This window comes from Planococcus citri, chromosome 3, assembly GCF_950023065.1.
Source record: "Planococcus citri chromosome 3, ihPlaCitr1.1, whole genome shotgun sequence".
NCBI lineage: Eukaryota > Metazoa > Arthropoda > Insecta > Hemiptera > Pseudococcidae > Planococcus > Planococcus citri.
In genome coordinates, this window is record NC_088679.1 from 15,303,183 (window position 1) to 15,321,700 (window position 18,518).

The 18,518-nt window shown below is 34.6% G+C and overlaps 3 protein-coding genes across 3 annotated transcripts in view; 2 read left to right on the forward strand and 1 right to left on the reverse strand.

The window, feature by feature from the left end:
- Nucleotides 1–18,518, reverse strand: part of LOC135841264 (nephrin-like) — a 1,354,679-nt gene that overhangs the window by 560,476 nt on the left and 775,685 nt on the right. The gene's annotated exons all lie outside the window — the stretch shown is intronic.
- Nucleotides 850–7,257, forward strand: LOC135841228 (protein yellow-like). Its single transcript, XM_065358080.1, has 3 exons — nucleotides 850–1,160; nucleotides 5,241–5,518; nucleotides 5,616–7,257. Exons 2-3 carry the CDS (start codon nucleotides 5,245–5,247, stop codon nucleotides 7,058–7,060), a joined length of 1,719 nt encoding a protein of 572 aa, XP_065214152.1. The 5' UTR covers nucleotides 850–1,160; nucleotides 5,241–5,244; the 3' UTR covers nucleotides 7,061–7,257.
- On the forward strand, nucleotides 10,707–15,573 carry LOC135841229 (aminoacylase-1A). The gene is made up of 9 exons (XM_065358081.1): nucleotides 10,707–10,934; nucleotides 11,004–11,132; nucleotides 11,232–11,401; nucleotides 13,784–13,955; nucleotides 14,072–14,218; nucleotides 14,539–14,726; nucleotides 14,832–15,061; nucleotides 15,174–15,234; nucleotides 15,316–15,573. Exons 2-9 carry the CDS (start codon nucleotides 11,051–11,053, stop codon nucleotides 15,457–15,459), a joined length of 1,194 nt encoding a protein of 397 aa, XP_065214153.1. The 5' UTR covers nucleotides 10,707–10,934; nucleotides 11,004–11,050; the 3' UTR covers nucleotides 15,460–15,573.

Genomic DNA, 18,518 nt, shown 5'->3' on the forward strand with positions numbered 1-18,518 from the left:
AAAAGTAAGTAATCAGTAAACCAGAGACGGTTCTCGTTCATCTCTTCATCTCCCATCGTGATTTCAGAATACTTACTCATCATTGGCCATTTATAGAACTGAGAAAAATAAGTAAATTTACAAGACAATTTTGAAACTCGATATTGGAGAATAAATTTTGGAACAGGTTTTCAAAAATTCTTGAATTTCGATATCCTAAACAGATTTTTTGAAATGCGAAAATCGTGTTCAATATTTTTTTTTATATTAAGATGGTTTATCCACGTAAACTTCAAAAATTTTCGTCATCATAATAATTATTTAAATTTAAACGACATACCTACGCCCTACAGTGATTTAAAAACAATTTGTACAAATTTTTGATTCAGAAAAAAAAGAGAAATCTGAATTTCTGCATACGCGTTACCTACTTCTTTTCATTTTTTTGAATCTTGCCCTAAAAAAATTCACGATAAACAGACTTTGAATTTCTCAGCGTGAATTTTTACAAAAAAATAGATATTGATAATATCAGGGTTAAAGTCTACACTTGATGTACCTATTCTATAAAACACACTAGCGATAGTTATTTTGTTTCGAACTTGACGAAGTCGATACAAAAAAAAAACCTTATCTCATAATCCCAACAAAAAAATGTTCGCATCAATACATTAATTTAAATACGTTAACAGGTTAAACAAACAAATTTATCTATATTATTTTTTCTTTGGTCTCCTCATTTTCCTTCAGATGGCTTGCCAATAGATAATAAAATCGAATGGAAATATTTCAAATTCAAGTTATCGCAAAACAACCTTTAGCGCTGGCTACTACAATTTATAAATTAAACTGATAATACGTATTTTTGTATTATTTGTTTGGTGTTCCGCGAAAAGAATATTTATAAAACCGAATATCATTTAGCTACCTATACTAGTAACTTCTTATATTTGTATGGGAAAACCGGTCGATTGGAGCTGGAGTAGCTTCCTAACAAAACCTGAATAAGTAATAGCATTAGCGACCTTCAACTTGCTTGCATATCGCGTTCATCTTCTCTGCTTAATTGATTACCTATTCACTATGGATGTGTTCATTTAAGACAGTTTACTTATTTTTCACGCAAAAACAATTTCATCCTGACCACGAAACGACCGTTTTGCTAAGTTCAACTTCATCAGGTAATTTGTTTTTGTTTCTATTTTAATTAGAGCGTGTAGATATTTATTTTAAAAAATATTATAATGTTATTTGTATGTGTACGAGTAAGTACGTTTATTTTAATTAATTTCACGAGTTTGTAGGTAATTTTTAAAAGAATAAGAGTAGGGTTGCAGGTGAAAATATTTCAAGGGTTGATTTGATTTGGTCAACTAAGCTTGTATAAAAGTAGGTAGGTAGAGGTACCCACAATGAGACATGTTTATGTTTTCAACAAGTTTTCAACTATACCTTAAGTATGATAAGGCAAAAAAAAATCGCCAAATAGTCTCGTTTCTTGCTGAATACTGTTGCTTTTTCGCATAAAAGTAAAATTATGCTCACAATATCTCCATAAATTTTCATTTTTAGACCAGAAAGTTGCAAAAAAATCAAGATTTTTTGACGCACATCACAAAAAAAAATTCCAATAGTCTCAATTCCCCCCCCCCCCTCCTCCCCCCATACCCAAAAGTCTCGTCTTTTGCCAGAAACAGTCAAAAAGTTTTTTTTTTTTTTTGGTCAGTAATTACCAAAAAAGGTCCCGCTTTTTGCTGAAATTTCATTCTTATGCGTCTCGTCTTTCGCCAAAAATGCTACAAAAATTCTTGCTTCAAACATTGACAAAAAGTTGTCGTTTTTTCAAAAAAATGCCAAGCCTCATTTTTTTTCAAAAATTATCTATGAGTGTTTCGCTTTTTATTGCCAAAAAATGCCAAAAGTTTCACTTTTTTACCAACAAATTCTAAGAGAAGCCTCGCTTCTCCGACAAAGATATAGCTAAAAAGTAGCATAAGCTTTGTTAAAATTAAAGCTTCGCTTTTACCCAAAAATTCATTAAAATTCTCGCTTTCTTTAGCAAAAATGCAGAGTCTCATTTTTTTAGCAAAATTTGTCAAAAATTGGTGAGTCTTGTTTTTTCAAAAGTAATGATGCGGAAAAAAAACATTTTTTCAAAAATTGACTCAAATTTGCCGTTTAATTGCAAAAAATTTCAAAAAGCCAGCATTTTTTCCATAAATAATTACTGAAAAAGTGTTGCCTTTTTGCCAAAAAATAGGTACCAAAAGTCTCCCTTTTTTACCAATGAATTCAAAAAAATGATCTTATGGAATTTTCTTTGAAAAAAATCACTACTTTTTTCACTACTTTCATTTTCAGAAATCTCTCTAATCGACCCCCCCCCCCACCCCAAAAAAAATCAACCAAGCCAAAATTTTCACAGGAAATTTTCAAAAAAAAAATTAAACACGAAGAAAATTTGTGAACAAATTATTTTTTAATTTCAAATTAGGTATAGAAAAAAGTTGCTAACTTAATCAAAAATAAGCTTTTTTTCAATGATTTGAAGGTTTTTGTTGCACGATTGCATTTTCTCATTCTTCTCTACCTTCTTAACTGAATTCACTACTTTCACTACCTGTGAGATACGCTGAAAGAGAATCCTCGCTTTTTCGACGTTAAAATTAACAAACTCTAGCCAAAAATTGAAAATATTTTCTCTTACAAGCAAAACTGCGAAGTCTTGCTTTTTTTTTTAGAGAAAATTGTCAGAAATTGGCAAGTCTTCTTTTTCTCCCATAATTTCGCAAAAAAAAAACAAACTCGTTTTTTCGACAAAAATTGCAAATTTCTGCCAATAATTCTCAAAAATTTCCATTTTTTGCTAAGAAAAATTGTCAAGTTAAATGTTTTTTTGACATAGAATCTCGTTTTTTAGCAAATACTGAAAATTATCATTTTTTTTCAAGAGTTACCACAAAATTCTCGCTTTTTCTCAGTAACTTCCGAAAAGCATCACTTGTTTGCCAATAATGCTTCCAAAATTGCAATTTTTTTCACAAAAAAATTCCAGAAAGTCTCGATTTTTTCTAAAAATTGTACAGAAGTGTGGCCTTTTTCCTGCAAATTGTGAAAACCCTATTTCCTTTCCAAAACTAATCACTAATCAGTCTACCTTTTTGCCAAAAATTGTTTTTTTTTTCGCCAGCAGAAATTACATATTTTTACTCAGTTGCCAAAAATTGTCAAAAAGTTTCTTTTTTTTATCAAAAAGTTAAAGTTGCAAAATAGTTCAACTTTCTATTTCAATTAGTAATGTTCTGTGTTATTAATTTTTTCTTGTGATTTTTTTATGCAATAATGATGTTTTGGTCGGGGGCTCGCATAAGGATCAATTTCACCCCCCTGCCGATCCTCCGGGGTCACAACTTTTTTCTTAAAGGGGGAGCCCTAAGGAACATTTATAGCCGTTGTCCTCAAAAAAAAAGTGGTCCTACTTACAAGATGGCGACCATTTTGATTGACAGGTCAGCCAAAATCTCAGATTTTGCCGATTTTTGGTGAATTTTCAAAAATTAAATTTTGGCCAAAATGTGAGAAAAAATCAAAATTTTACCAAATTGACCTAGAAAGCTGAAATTTGGGATATACCCTATATTCAACTAGCCAAATCGATTACAAACTGTTTCAAACCGTTTTGAGCAGTTCTGGAGCCTCCAGCAGATTTTTGGAACTCGAAATTCCCTCAAAATTTCATCAAACGAAGTTGAAAAGCCGAAATTAATTCTGCAAACTAATTTCAATACGCTATGAAGTCGACTGCAGGTGAATTTCAAGTGGTTTTGGAGCCTCCAGCGTTTTTTAGAAAATTACTGGAGTCTCCAGTAAATTTTTGAAACTTGAAATTTCCCCAAGATTTCATTAAACGGAGATGAATATCTGAAATTAACCATGCACTCCAATTTTAACACCTTCTGAAGACGACTTCAGGCGGGTTCAAGTAATTTTGGAGCCTCCAGTGACGTTTTGAAAAGTTTCATGGCATTTTTAGGAGAATTGAAATTTCCAAAAAGTAGCTGGAAGCTTCAAAACAACTTGAAACCACCATGCAGTCGACTTCGTATTGTATTGAAATTAGTTTGCAGAGTAAATTTCGGCTTGCTGGCCCCATTTGATGAAATTTTAGGAAAATTTCAAGATTCAAAAATCCACTGGAGGCTCCGGTAATTTTCAAAAAATCGCTGGAGGCTCCAAAACGACTTGAAATTTACCTGCAGTCGACTTCATAGCGTATTGAAATTAGTTTTCAGAATTAATTTCGGCTTTCCAACTCAATTTGATGAAATTTTGTGGGAATTTCGAGTTCCAAAACTCTGCTGGAGGCTCCAAAACTGCTCAAAACTGTTTGAAATAGTTTCTAATCGATTTGGCAGCTCGAAAATAGGGTATATCCCAAATTTCAGCTTTCTAGGTCAATTTGGTAAAATTTTGATTTTTTCTCACATTTTGGCCAAAATTTGATTTTTGGAAATTCACCAAAAATGGAAAAAGGCACTTTAAGCACTTGAAATTTTGACAGGTGATAAATTTTTGCCTGCTCTTTCGGTCTACCTTTGTACGGTTTAAAAAAATTTCTGCTAGTCCTATGTTGGAACGCAAAATCTGCGATTTCTCGGCAGTCGTCGGTTGACCTGTCAATCAAAATGGCCCCCATTTTGTAAGTAGGGTCACTTTTTTTTGAGGACAAGGACTAGAAATGTTCCTTAGGAATCCCCCTTCAAGAAAAAAGTGGTACCTCAGGATCGGCAGGGGGATGCAAGTGATCCTTTTGCGGCCCCCCCGACTATAAATCTCGATTTTGGAAGTTCAGCTCATTTTGATACCCTCAAGTATTGAAATGGGAAAAAAATGATGAGAAATTAACCACTTTGTCAAGCAATTTAGGGGTAAAATTAGGCAAAAACGTTACAATTATAAATAAATTGACACTAAATTTTTGAAATGCTGTTACTTACCTAAATGGTAAAAAAAAGTGCATTATTATGAATACGTCTTCATTTAACTATTCATTAGTTATCAGTAACAAGTTTGGGAACCCCTGCTCTTCCTGTAAGCGCAATCTATGCATTTATAAGCTCGTGCATAATTATCGCTCAATTCCTGAAATTATTCAAAAATAAAAATCCGCTTGCCAAATATCTGTTTTTATATTCATCTCAAGTAAAATAATTCAATGTACAGCATGATAAAATAATTTTAAAAATATTATCTTCTTGCAGCAGAATGAAGTGGCTCACATTTCTCAGTCTTTTCGTACTGGCACTACATCAGAATGTAGATTGCGTCAATACTCGATTCCAAGAACGTTACAGCTGGAGATATTTGGATTTCCAATTTCCCGATGAAAGAACTCGTCAATCTTTGCTGAGCTCACGAGAATATATCCCAAGTGCAAATGTACCTCTAGGTACGGAAATATGGCGCGACAGGTTTTTCGTCTCGGTACCTCGATGGTTGCCAGGAATCATTTCAACTTTGAATTACTTCAGCATCAGTGGTACGATTATAGATTTAATTTCATCAAAATTATTCATCTGTTATCGTCTGTCGTCGTTTGCCAAAGAAAATAAATGTTTTTTCATTTTATTTTGCAGCTTCTCGAGCCGGTTCGTCTCCCAGATTGATCCCGTATCCGAATTTCGAGTCGAATAGAATCAGACCCAATCAAACCAACTTCAACAACAGTATTATTTCAGTTTTTCGTATGAAAGTTGACGCCTGCGATCGTCTATGGTTTGTCGACACAGGTATCGATAATTTCGCTGGAACTACTCAGAATCTGGCCACTGCTAGATTATTTATCATCGATTTGCGAACTGATCGACTCATCCGACGGTATACTTTTGACACCTCGGTGGCTCCAAATGATTCCGTGATGGGAGGTAATATCGAAGTAGACGTCACCGCAGATAATTGCGATAGAGCTTTCGCCTACATGCCAGATTTCAGTGCTTATCGTCTCGTTGTGTACAGTTACGAGCAAAACAGTGCTTGGAGAATAAGACATCCTTACTTTTACTTCGATCCATTCGCTTCTCCATTTTATATCGGTGGATTAACATTTTTATGGGTCGATGGCGTCTTTGGAGCTTCTCTATCGACTGTTCAAAGCGACGGATTCAGGATCCTTTACTTCTCTTCTATATCAACCAATTACCAATTCGCAGTATCCACTCGTTACCTGAGGGATAGAGATTTGGCAACTAATACGACTACACTGTTGCAAGCTTACAGATTCTTGGGAACTAGAGGTCCTAATATGCAAACGACAGCTCACGCTTTGCATCAACCTACTGGTACATTGTTTTACACTCTCGCTAACAGGAATGGTATCGGTTGCTGGAATTCGTACAGGTTCCCGAATAATTATTCGCCCGATACGAATTTCATTCTGGCTACGGATGATGTTACTATGATTTTCCCCAATGATATAATATTCGACGAAAGCGAAAATATCTGGCTATTGTCTGATCGGTTACCAGTGAGCAATATACAAGGGTTGAGAGAAAACGAGGTCAACTTTAGGCTGTTTGTGGCCCCAGTGCGAGATGTGATCAGAGGTACTGTTTGTGAAAATATCAACGGTAGCAGTAACAGTAATGGTAATTTTAATTCTGGAGGAAGCGGTTCGAATTTCAATTCGGGAGGAAATAGTGGTTCAGGTAACTTCAACTCTGGTGGAAGCAACAGTGGATCGAATTTCAACTCAGGAAGCAACAGCGGATCGAACTTCAATTCAGGAAGCAACAGTGGATCGAATTTCAACTCAGGAAGCAACAGTGGCTCAAATAGCAATAATTTCGGTAATTCGGGAGGCTCGGGATTTAACAGCGGATCCGGCTCAGGCACGAATTTCGGAAGCGCTTCATTCGGTGGAAACGATAATGTGAATTTCCCTCAAAGCAATAGGCAAGGTTTATACGCGTATGAAGTAAATAATTCGGGACTTCGAGTCGATAACATTAATAACAGTAGTAGTAGTAACAGTAATAAAAACAGACCACCGAATAGAAATACTAGTCAGGGAAGCAGGAATTAATCGGGCCACCATTTTTCACAACGTTTGACGAAGATTTGATTAATTTAAATAAACAGCAGAATCATTATCAATCGATTTAATTCGCTCTTGATTTTGTCAACTCAAATTTCATGTATCAGAAACCTGCCTATTATTACGATAGGTATATTATGTACTCTGTTAAATAGGTAATAAAGAATATAATTACATTGTAAAAATGCTCATTATTTGGCTGATGCAGGTACCTATTCGAAACGAGGAAAATGATGAAGTAAAGTATTGTAGGCAATTCTACCCTAATCATTCTAAAAATTTTGCAGACACACCTTCAAATTACTAATAGTCCGGGAGCCTGCTTAAGGATCTATTGAAACACCCTCCCCCCGTCGATCCTCCAGGACAAATTTATACTCAAAGGGGGAGTCCTAAGGAACATTTCTAGCCCTTGTACTAAAAAAAAAAGAGGCCCCACTGACAAAATGGTGGCCATTTTGATTGCGATAGGTCAGCAGAAATCGCGGATTTTGAGTTCCAAGATATGACTATGTATAGCACAAAATTTTTCAAACCATACACGATAGATCGAAAGATTAGGTAAAAATTTATCACCTGTCAAAATTTCAAGTGCTAAAGTGCGTTTTTCGATTTTTGGTGAATTTTTAAAAATCAAATTTAGGCCAAAAATGAGGGAAAAATCAAAATTTTACCAAATTGACTAAAAAAGCTGAAATTTGGGATACATCCTATTTTCAAAATGCCAAATCGATTGGAAACTGTTTCAAACGGTTTTGAGCAGTTCTGGAGCTTCTAGCAGATTTCTGGAACTAGAAATTCCCACAAAATTTCATGAAATGGGGTTAGAAAGCCGAAATTAATTCTGCAAACCAATTTCAATACGCTATGAAGTCGACTGCAGGTGAATTTAAAGTCGTTTAGGAGCCTCCAGCGATTTTTTGAAAGTTACTGGAGGCTCCAGTAAATTTTTGAAACTTGAAATTTCCCCTAAAATTTCATCAAATTGAGATGGAAATCTGAAATTTACTCTTCACTCCGGTTTTAACACCCTCTGAAGACGACTTCAGTTGGGTTCAATTCATTTTGGAGTCTCCTGCGACTTTTTGAAAATTACTGGAGCTTCTAGTAGATTTTTGAAACCTGTAATTCTCGCAACATTTTACCAAAAGGAGTTGGCAAGCTGAAATTTACTTCGCAAACTAATTTCAATACGATATTGAAGTCGACTACATGGTGGTTTCAAATGGTTGTAAAGGTTCCAGCTACTTTTTGGAAATTTCAATTTTCCAAAAAACGTCATACGACTTTTCAAAAAGTCGCTGGAAGCTCCAAAACGACTTGAAATCCACCAGCAGTCGACTTCGTAGCGTATTGAAATTAGTTTGCAGAATGAATTTCGACTTTCCATCTCTGTTTGATGAAATTTTGGGGAAATTTCAAGTTTCAAAAATTTACTGGAGGCTCCAGTTATTTTCAAAAAATCGCTGGAGGCTCCAAAACGACTTGAAATTCACCTGCAGTCGACTTCATAGCGTATTGAAATTAGTTTTCAGAATTAATTCCGGCTTTCCAACTCCATCTGATAAAATTTTGTGAGAATTTCGAGTTCCAAAAATCTGCGGGAGGCTCCAGAACTGCTCAAAACGGTTTGAAACAGTTTCTAATCGATTTGGCATGTCGAAAATAGGGTATATACCAAATTTCAGCTTTCTTGGTCAATTTGGTAAAATTTTGATTTTTTCCTTCATTTTTGGCCTAAATTTGATTTTCAAAAATTCACCAAAAATCGAAAAACGCACTTTAGCACTTGAAATTTTGACAGGTAATAAATTTTTTCCTGATCTTTCGATCTATCGTGTACGGTTTGAAAAATTTTGTGCAAGTCCTATCTTGGAACGCAAAATCTGCTCTCTAAATTTGAAACAGTGAAATTTCACTGCTATTTCACTGTTTCAAATTTAAAGAGTGCGATTTCGGCTGACCTGTCAATCAAAATGGCCGCCATTTTGTAAGTAGGGCCACTTTTTTCTTGAGTACAAGATCTAGAAATGTTCCTTAGGACTCTCCCTTTGAGAAAAAAGTTGTCCTGGAGGATCCACGGGGGGGGGGGGTTCAATAGATTCTTAAGCGAGCTACGACTATAATCCAAATATAAAAAATAATAGCTCGAGTTATTTAGCAGCGACAAAAATTGATATTGTATTTGTATAAGAATAGCCCAGGCAAATTGCAGAAAAAAATGGGCGAACCCAAACATAATTGCAAACAAAGTTTTTTTTTGGTGAATATTGTCTAGGGTGGTGTGCTGAACAACATACCAAAAGTCCCCGCCCCTACCCCACGAACTAACCCCCCCCAAGTGGATCAAAGCCCCCCAAAATCAGTTTTTCATCAAGAACTCCTGAAATATTGAATTTTGAGTAAAATGAGCCCAGTGATCATTTCATCTCATCCCCAATACCTATCAAATGAGCTTTCGACCAACTCCCTAGCCTCAAGGGGGTGGCGCTAGGGCGCTACGACCCCTCAAAGTGATGTGATTTCAATGATTGTACATTTTATGATTTGGGACTTGTAACCTGTTCTAATTGATAAAATGAAGTCAAACTTGGGGAATAGGATTCTTTTGGGAGCTAGAGTTGACCTCTGGAGTGTGGAGGGTCAAAGTTGAAAATTGCGGAAAGGTCATTTTTTTGGAGGGGCATAACATGACCCCAAATAGATGAAAAGGGTCCAAAATCATACCATCGGACAGTTCCCTATCTGTGATCAACATATCCAAATTTTAGCTTCTTAGGTCATCCCACCCCATTTAAAGCGGAATTAGGCTAAAAATCCCCTTATTTTGCCCCTATTTTCGGTTTTTTCCATCTTAAAAGGAGTGGTGATGACCTAGGAAACTAAAATTTGGATATGTTGATCACAGATAGGGAACTGTCCGATGGTATGATTTTGAACCCTTTTCATCCATTTGGGGTCATGTTATGCCCCTCAAAAAAATGACCTTTCTGTAATTTTCAACTTTGACCCTCCCCACTCCAGAGGTCAACTCTAGCTCCCAAAAGAATCCTATTCCCCAAGTTTGACTTCATTTTATCAATTAGAACAGGTTACAAGTCCCAAATCATAAAATGTAAAATCATTGAAATCACATCACTTTGAGGGGTCGTAGCGCCACCCCCTTGAGGCTAGGGAGTTGGTCGATAGCTCATTTGATAGGTATTGGGGATGAGATGAAATGATCACTGGGCTCATTTTACTCAAAATTCAATATTTCAGGAGTTCTTGATGAAAAACTGATTTTGGGGGGCTTTGATCCACTGTGGGGGGGTTAGCTCGCGGGGTAGGGGCGGGGACTTTTAGTATGTTGTTCAGCACACCACCCTAGACAATATTCACCAAAAAAACCTTTGTTTGTAATTATGTTTGGGTCAAATTGCAATTTGCATATTGACTGGGCTAAGAAATTTGGTCGGATTTTAGAATGCATTATGAATTCATACATATTTCTGTTCAATGTTACCACTTTATCAATGTGTAAATAGCTAATTCAATTTTCAATTTAGCTATTTTAAAATATCATCGCAGTCTTCATATTTTAACATTCTTCTTCCTAATGGCAATACCGATACTACATACCGCAGTTTCTATCATTCTTATCAGCTGACAAATTAGTTTAGGTAAACATTTTTCACAGCGATGTATTTCATGACGAAAACGATACCTATGTTTAATGAGTTTCGAGCTGAATTGAACGCGAGTGAATGTGCACTATTGTAACTTTTTTTAAAAACATATTTCGCGTAGAAGAGCACTGAAACTAAAGTGATTGATTTAAAATAATCGGATCGTAAATGATTCCCAGAATTTATTAGCATAGGTACAATATTTTCGTTGGAATGATTGCCTATCGTATGTTGGTCGCGTATTAATTGTGACCCATTATTAGTTTCTATTTCTACTGTCTAGAAGATATCACAGTTTAACGGCATAAAGATGAAGAACGACGAACATCAAGCTGTAACTATTTTTAGGAAGTATTTACAAATTCCATCGGTACATCCGGACGTTAATTATGGTTTGTGTGTTGGTGTTACTTATATAGCTCTTAGATAGGTATATTATTATCCTTTATGAAGATTCCTAACTTCTTTTTTTTTTTTTTTTATTATTATAGACGAATGTGTTAAATTTTTAAGAAGCCTAGCAGAAGAAATAGGATTACCGGTTGAAATAATTGAGATTTGTGCTGGGAAACCGATAATCATCATTACATGGCTTGGCCAAAATCCAGAATTACCGTCTATATTGTTAAATTCGCATATGGATGTAGTTCCTGTGTATCCTGTAAGTATAGTATTTTCAAGCAAGGATGGAGAACCAAAATGTTAATAATGCACAAAGTTGGGGAAAAAAACAGAACCAAAGCTTCTTCATTTAAACTTTCAACTGGTCTAAAAAAATTTCGGATTCCTATATAATAATTACTTTAACCAGAGGATCGCCAAACAATACGGGGCGTGCTCGACCCCCCCCCCCCACCAAGCAGAAAATGTTGACAAAAAGTTGGGAATTTTTGGGGAAAATTCGGTGAGTTGGAAAAAGTGGAGACTATTTATTACCTCTCGAATTATAATTTTTTAAAGCTTCGCCCTCGCTTGGCTCGGGCCTGATTATTTTCCTTTTTCTGTCTCTGGACAAAATTGGAAAGTAGAAAAATCGATTTATTCTCACGTGAAAAATAATGTTGTTTCACTTAAAATTTTCAAAAATAGGTCTTTCCGATGCATTCCAATAAAAACTGCCAGAAAATCCTAATTTCTGCTAAAGCTTAAAAATACTTCAAAAAATGTCCTATTTTTCGCCAACAATTAGGAATCAATACCTAATTTTTTCCAAAATTGGTTCTTTTGGAAAATTCAAAAACTTATTTCCCGAGTTCCTGAAAAATTGAAGAATTGTGAATTTTTGAGAGCTCTTGGTCTCGCCTCGTTCTCAAGCTATTCATATTTTCAAAAATACAAAATTATAAATATAATTTAATGAGAACTAAAAATGATAACGCCATGAATAAAACCAACTTTTTGCATTATCAAGATGAATTCAAGAATGATGTTTTCCGCTTTGTATTACGTATAAATTTTTCACAATTTTCCTTATCTTTTTTTTGACCGAATTGGAAGTTTTCGAAAGCTTTTGCCCTCGTATCGCTCGGAGAGAGATTTTAATTCTTCTGCATATTTTTTCAAAGATTTTCAAGAATGATAAATCAACTTCAGAAATTCGAGAAACATCATAACCGCAAATCAATGCAGGGTTGGTAATGGTGTAAGAAAAAGAGAAATAAGGAAAAAAACTGCGAAGTTTTATTCGAAAGTACAAAAAAGAACGAAATTTTGACATTGAAACAAAAAAAATGATTTTTTTGTACTTCACGAATTGTAAGTAAGTAATTTTTCCGAAGTTTTGACTCGTGCAAAATCAAAAATTTACTAAAAATTTTGCACCTTCGATCGCTTTTTTCCGACAAAAAATTTTCTGTTCTCTTTTTAAATTTCATTTTTAAAAGCTAAAAACCTGGAAAAAAATGAAAAAGGTGCGAATTTTTTATTTTTGATTTCATTTACCTACCAACCCAGCGATAGAACAAATTCAAATCTTTTCAAGTAGGTATGAATAAAGCATCGTTTTTGAAATTTGAAATTACCTATCCCACTTTTTTGTTTCCAACTTCTCCTTCCAAAATTTGTTGGAACCACATCTGGCTAATTAGCTGAAAAATCCTTGAGGAAAAGAGGGATCTTCCACCATGACACAGTACTTCGTCACGTCTCTAATTTTAACAAATTATCTACAAAATATTTTTTGTTGCCTCGTTGTGGAAAAGTATTCGTTGGGTGAGGCTGCTTGCAAACAAAAGCTGATTTTTTTGAATCTGCACTAATCAAAAATTAGATACGAATAATTTACCAAAAAAATGCTTGGTTTATCAAAAATTATACGAGGGATTTACGAAAAACGCACATATCGTAAATTATTCAAATTTACCAAATTATCACCTGCTTGCAACAAAAGCTGATTTTTTTGAATCTGCACTAATCATCAAATTACGAATAATTTACCAAAAAAATGCTTGGTTTATCAAAAATTATAGGAGGGATTAAACGACAAACGCACATATCGTAAATTATTCAAATTTACCAAATTATCACTTATCAGTAAGTAATTTTGAAAATTTTTGATCTAAACTTAGAAATGAAACGTTGGTAGGTACTCCAAAAAAATTTTCAAGTTTTCAAATTGTCAAAATGTGACAGAACGTTCAAGTGTTTTTTTTTTTTTTTTTTGAAAAATCCATACAAAACCGAGTAGGTACTGATTTTTATTTCAAATTATTAAATATCAGACTTGACATTTAAAGTATACTTACCTACTTCAATGTCACTCTAAATGTTGGAAGTTTGTCTTTTTTTTTCAAACTTCTCAAAAGTCTCACATAATGTTAAGAATTTATCGCAGATTTTTTCAAATTCTCAAAGTCAGAAGAAATGCTGTAAAATCACACTAGAAAATTGATCAAATTTTTCCCCCCATTTTTAAAAGTCTCACAGAACTGGACAATTTTTTGTCGAGTTTTCTAATATGTTTTCAGGAATTTAAGAACATTATTACATACTATAATGATTTACAAAAAGTATGCCTACTTAATATGCACATGCTGGACCACAGGATAAATGGAAATATGGGCCATTTAGCGCAGAAAAAGACGAAAATGGGAACATTTATGCGAGAGGTGCCCAAGATATGAAATGTGTTGGTATCCAGTACGTCGAAGCTATACGAAGATTCAAAAACGAAGGACTGAGATTCAAAAGAACTATTCACATTACTTTTGTACCCGGTGAGTTTTTTTTTTTGCCTCGAACTTAATCATTTTCTTGGAAAATCACGATTTCGTGTGAATTTTCAATATCTGATTAGGTCGGTACCTACCTAATATAAAATGTATCTTTTCAGATGAGGAAATTGGTGGTGAAAAAGGCATGGCGATGTTCGTTAAAACTGAGGAATTCCGCAAATTAAACATTGGATTTGCATTAGATGAAGGAATAGCCAGCGAAACAGACGAATTTCATTTATTTTACGCGGAACGATCTATTTGGCGTCAGTACTTACCTATCTATCTTTTTCGCATATTGATACAATATACAGGGTGCCCAGAAATATCGAGCACCCCTAAGAAAGTTTTCTACTAAAATACTTTGGTTGGTCACAGTGAATGATAATAATAATAGCACATGATTGGTTGTTGCACTGGAGAGATAACATTCCACCAATCATATGCATCTATTTCAAGTTGCCAACCTATATTTTTAATGAAAAACTTTCTTAGTGGTGCTCGATATTTCTGGGCACCCTGTATCAATACCTATACAAACTGTCCACCAGCATAATATGGGATATCATCTGCTATCATTTTACAGGTCTTGTTATAAAATTCTGCGGTAATGCTGGTCACGGTTCTTTACTTCATGAAAACACAGCAGCTGAGAAACTTCGATATGTTGTGAATAAATTTTTGGAATATCGAGAAAAAGAAAAACGCAGATTGAATTCAAATCCAGAACTCAGTATAGGCGATGTGACCACAATAAATATGACTTACATTGAAGTAAATACATATTCATACACCTATAAGTACACCCAAATGTGGCAACTTTCTGCTGAAAATAAATCCATGTAAGTACCCAAATGAATCATTTTTTGTTTCCAACAGGGAGGCGTACAGATGAATGTGGTACCTCCTGAAATGATGGTAGGATTTGACATTCGAGTAGCAGTTGATGTTGATCACCAACAGTTCCATGATTTGATAGAATCCTGGTGTAAAGAGGCTGGAGACGATGTACACTGCGATTATAGAAGAAAATTTCCCAAATTACCGCCAACCTCGTTAGATGACAAAAACCCCTGGTGGATGGCCTTTAAAAATGCTGTTGATGAAATGTACGTAGGTTGAATGCATTGGAATTGTGCTCTCTCCTTTTTCGAGAAGCTGTACCTGGAAGTTCAAGTATAGAGCATACCTATTAATTATGGAGTTCAATTTGAATTACAGGGGATTAAAAGTGAAACCAGGTGTATTTCCTGGTGGTACTGATTGCCGATACATTAGACCAGTGAGTGAAAATTGTTTTTAAAACTCCAGTTAATGGTATAGGTATAGTATCTAATGAAATTTCTCTCATCTTTTTTTGCAGTTGGGAATTCCAGCTTTGGGTTTCTCTCCCATGAATAATACACCAGTTCTGTTACATGATCACGACGAATTTCTCAATGAAAATGTATTTCTGCGCGGGATTGAAGTTTATTATAATGTTATTAAAAACTTAGCATCTGTATGAAAACTTTTCCTTAACCATTCATCATACAAATCCATCATATTTTCTGATCATTCTTTTTTGAATCGCATCATTTTATATTTCTCGTATTGTGAAATACACTGTTTCATTTCTTTAGTTGTACGTTTTCATTTCAATCGTTCAGTAAGTAGGTACCTATTTTTCACACGATTCAGGAATGAGAAGTTATAATGTTTCGTTTATTTGCATACTCAACGAATGTGAAGTAGGGAGTTAGAGATAGGTAAGTACCGTGATGTTTTGATACAAACATAATATGTATGAAGTGCATTCCATTCATATTACATCATTGTTACCTGCCTCGGGTTTAATACTTATGTACACAAATCGAGTAGGTAAGTATGTAGTTTATAAAAACACAAAATGAAGAGACGAAAAGCTCGCTAAAGCACAGCAATATGTAAGTACATAATATGTTCATTTTGAGCTAGGGAACCTTTCGAAGTGTTTGCATCCATGCAATTTGTACGAGATCACGATTTTTGGGAAGAGAATGGTCTGAAACACCCACAATAAAGATCTCATGCAGCCCACATTGATTTTCCAATATTTAGAAAAAATTTTTAAATATTCAAAATTAATCATTTCGACATTAACATGCGTTTTTGAAAAGAAAATCAGCAATAAAAATGATGAAAAAGTACTCCTGAAACTAATAGATATTCAACCCTGCCGAACCAAATTTCATAATTCCCGATCATTCGGGAGCCTTCAGCACGATTTTTGATTTCTCTGGAATTTCAAAATTTCTCCAAAAATCTTGAAAATCAATTCGAGCAGTCAGAAATCGAGTTATGGCTTATTATTGGCCCCTTTATTGTCAAAAATCAACTACCAAAATACGAATTTCGCTTATTTCGCGTCATTCTGGGGGCCTCGTCGTGATTTTCGATCACTCCAGAAGACCTGGAAATTAATGAGGACGGCTAAAAATAAAGTTATGGTTTTTTTTCGACCTCTTTGTCTAAAAGCAATCATCCAAATCCGTATTTCATCATTCTCAGGTATTCTGGAGCCTCCAACACAATTTCTGATTAGGTACTCCAGAAGGCATGGACATTATATTTTGGGCAGATAGAAATCGAGTTGGGGCTCATCCTTGATCCTTCTGTCTGAAAAAAAAAACAACAACAACAATTGAATCTGAATGTCACCATTTCGCTCAATTCTGAAGCCTCCAGCGCGATTTTAGATAACATCCATAAAGCGTGGAAAGTTAATTTGGGTAGTTAAAAATTGAGTTGAGGCTTTTTCTCGGCCCTTTTGACCATATTGGTTATGGTTGAAAAACAACCATTCAAATCTGAATTTCACTCCCCCTTCAAGTCATTCTGGAGCCTCCAGCGTAGTTTTGGATCGCTTCAGAGGTGTGGAAATAATCAACTTGAGCAGCTAAAAATAGAATTTTCTAAGAGTATATCGACATTTGAGCCAATTTCCAGGCGAACACCTCAAGTGACTTTTTTTGATCAGCATTATTATTCTAAAGCCTTCAGGGCGATTTTTCATGTCTCGAGGATTATAAAATTTTTACAGCACTGAGCACACACGTAAATCAATTTGCACAATTAAAAGTAGATTTTTATGGCTTGGTCTTGATTTTATACAACGAGTTTATCCGCATTTGGTTCGATTTCCAGGAGGATGCCTCGAACACATTTTTTTAACCAGAGCATAGGCCTACGGGGCTGTTGATAGCCAATTCGGGCTCGACCGGGGCAAATATAATTTGGCCTCACTTTTTGGAACAAAACTATATAGGTAGAGGTTTTTTGAAAGAGCAAGGGGGAAGGGGTTTGACTGAAAATTTGCATAGGGAAAAAATATCAATTTTGCCAATTGATATCACGTTCATATTCATACGACTCATAAAAACTTTTCATTTTCTGTTTTGGATTTTTGGAGGCCCAAATGTGAATTTTTCGAATTTAAATACAAAGAAACGAAATTGTTCTGAGCGAAGCAAGGACGAAAGTTTTTGAAAATTTGATTTCCAGAGGCCTACAAACGATGTCCTCTTGACGGCTCTGAAAATATTTTACGAAGAAAAATAAAATAAAAATTCAAAAAAAGCATAAATCACCGAAAAATGAAAATGGTAAGATTTTGAATTTTAGAAATTATTTTGTAAAAAGTCACAAAATCAATTTAGGTGAGTAAATTTCTAATACTGGAGGTTTCAGACTACGTTCTCTTCAAAAATCACAGTCCCTTTCAAATTGGACTTCGAAAGTGGACACTTCAAGAGGTTCACTTGTCTTGTTACAATGACCATTTTTTAAAAATTCAATTACGTTGAATTCATCACGATATGACGTACGAATGAGGTCAAAAAACTAGACTAGGTTCAACTTCAAATGTTTAATATATTTTTAGGTAATAAATTCTAATGACGGGAATTCACTTATTTGAAATTACTCGGTAAATTACCAACGACAATGACTATTTTCATTTAAAGTTCTAGATTAGGGAAGTATACGCATACGCCATTTTGGTTCGACACAACGGATGTAAACAACATCAGAGCGTATGTATGTATACAATCTTACGAGTAAAAAATGCAATTTTTTCGATTGTTCGCGGGTTCAGGTGAATTTTTAAGTAGTTTCAAGCTAAAGACAATGAAATTTCCTATCGATTGATGTTAAATTTTTGTTATTTCGAGAAAAATTGACGATTTTATGAATACTTCTATTACCCGATTTTTTCATACTATATGTGTCAATTTTAAACTAAAAATACTCAAAATCTTCAGTGAACACACAGGTATTTTAATATATCAAAATGTTCGTAATTTCATCGTCTTTAAAATGGGCGTTTATCGAAAGCTTTACATGCAACCGTTCAAAAGTTGTAGAAGTTTAAAGTTGCGAAAACAATGCAAAAACCAACCGCGGATGGTAAGTATTGAACTTTGAACTAGAATTACTCAAAATTTTCAACGAACACATAGGTATATTAATACAGCAAAACGTTCGTTATTTTATCCTTTTTAAAATGGGTCTTTACCGAAAGCTCTACCTTCTACCGTTCAAAAATTC

Excerpts from the sequence above, each read along its gene's own strand:
- LOC135841228 (XM_065358080.1), top strand. The coding sequence starts at position 5,245 with ATGAAGTGGCTCACATTTCTCAGTCTTTTCGTACTGGCACTACATCAG. Across the intron at positions 5,519-5,615 it reads GAATTACTTCAGCATCAGTG|CTTCTCGAGCCGGTTCGTCT; the intron begins GTACGATTATAG and ends TTTATTTTGCAG.
- LOC135841229 (XM_065358081.1), top strand. The coding sequence starts at position 11,051 with ATGAAGAACGACGAACATCAAGCTGTAACTATTTTTAGGAAGTATTTA. Across the intron at positions 11,402-13,783 it reads ATGTAGTTCCTGTGTATCCT|GATAAATGGAAATATGGGCC; the intron begins GTAAGTATAGTA and ends GCTGGACCACAG. Across the intron at positions 14,219-14,538 it reads CGCGGAACGATCTATTTGGC|GTCTTGTTATAAAATTCTGC; the intron begins GTCAGTACTTAC and ends ATCATTTTACAG.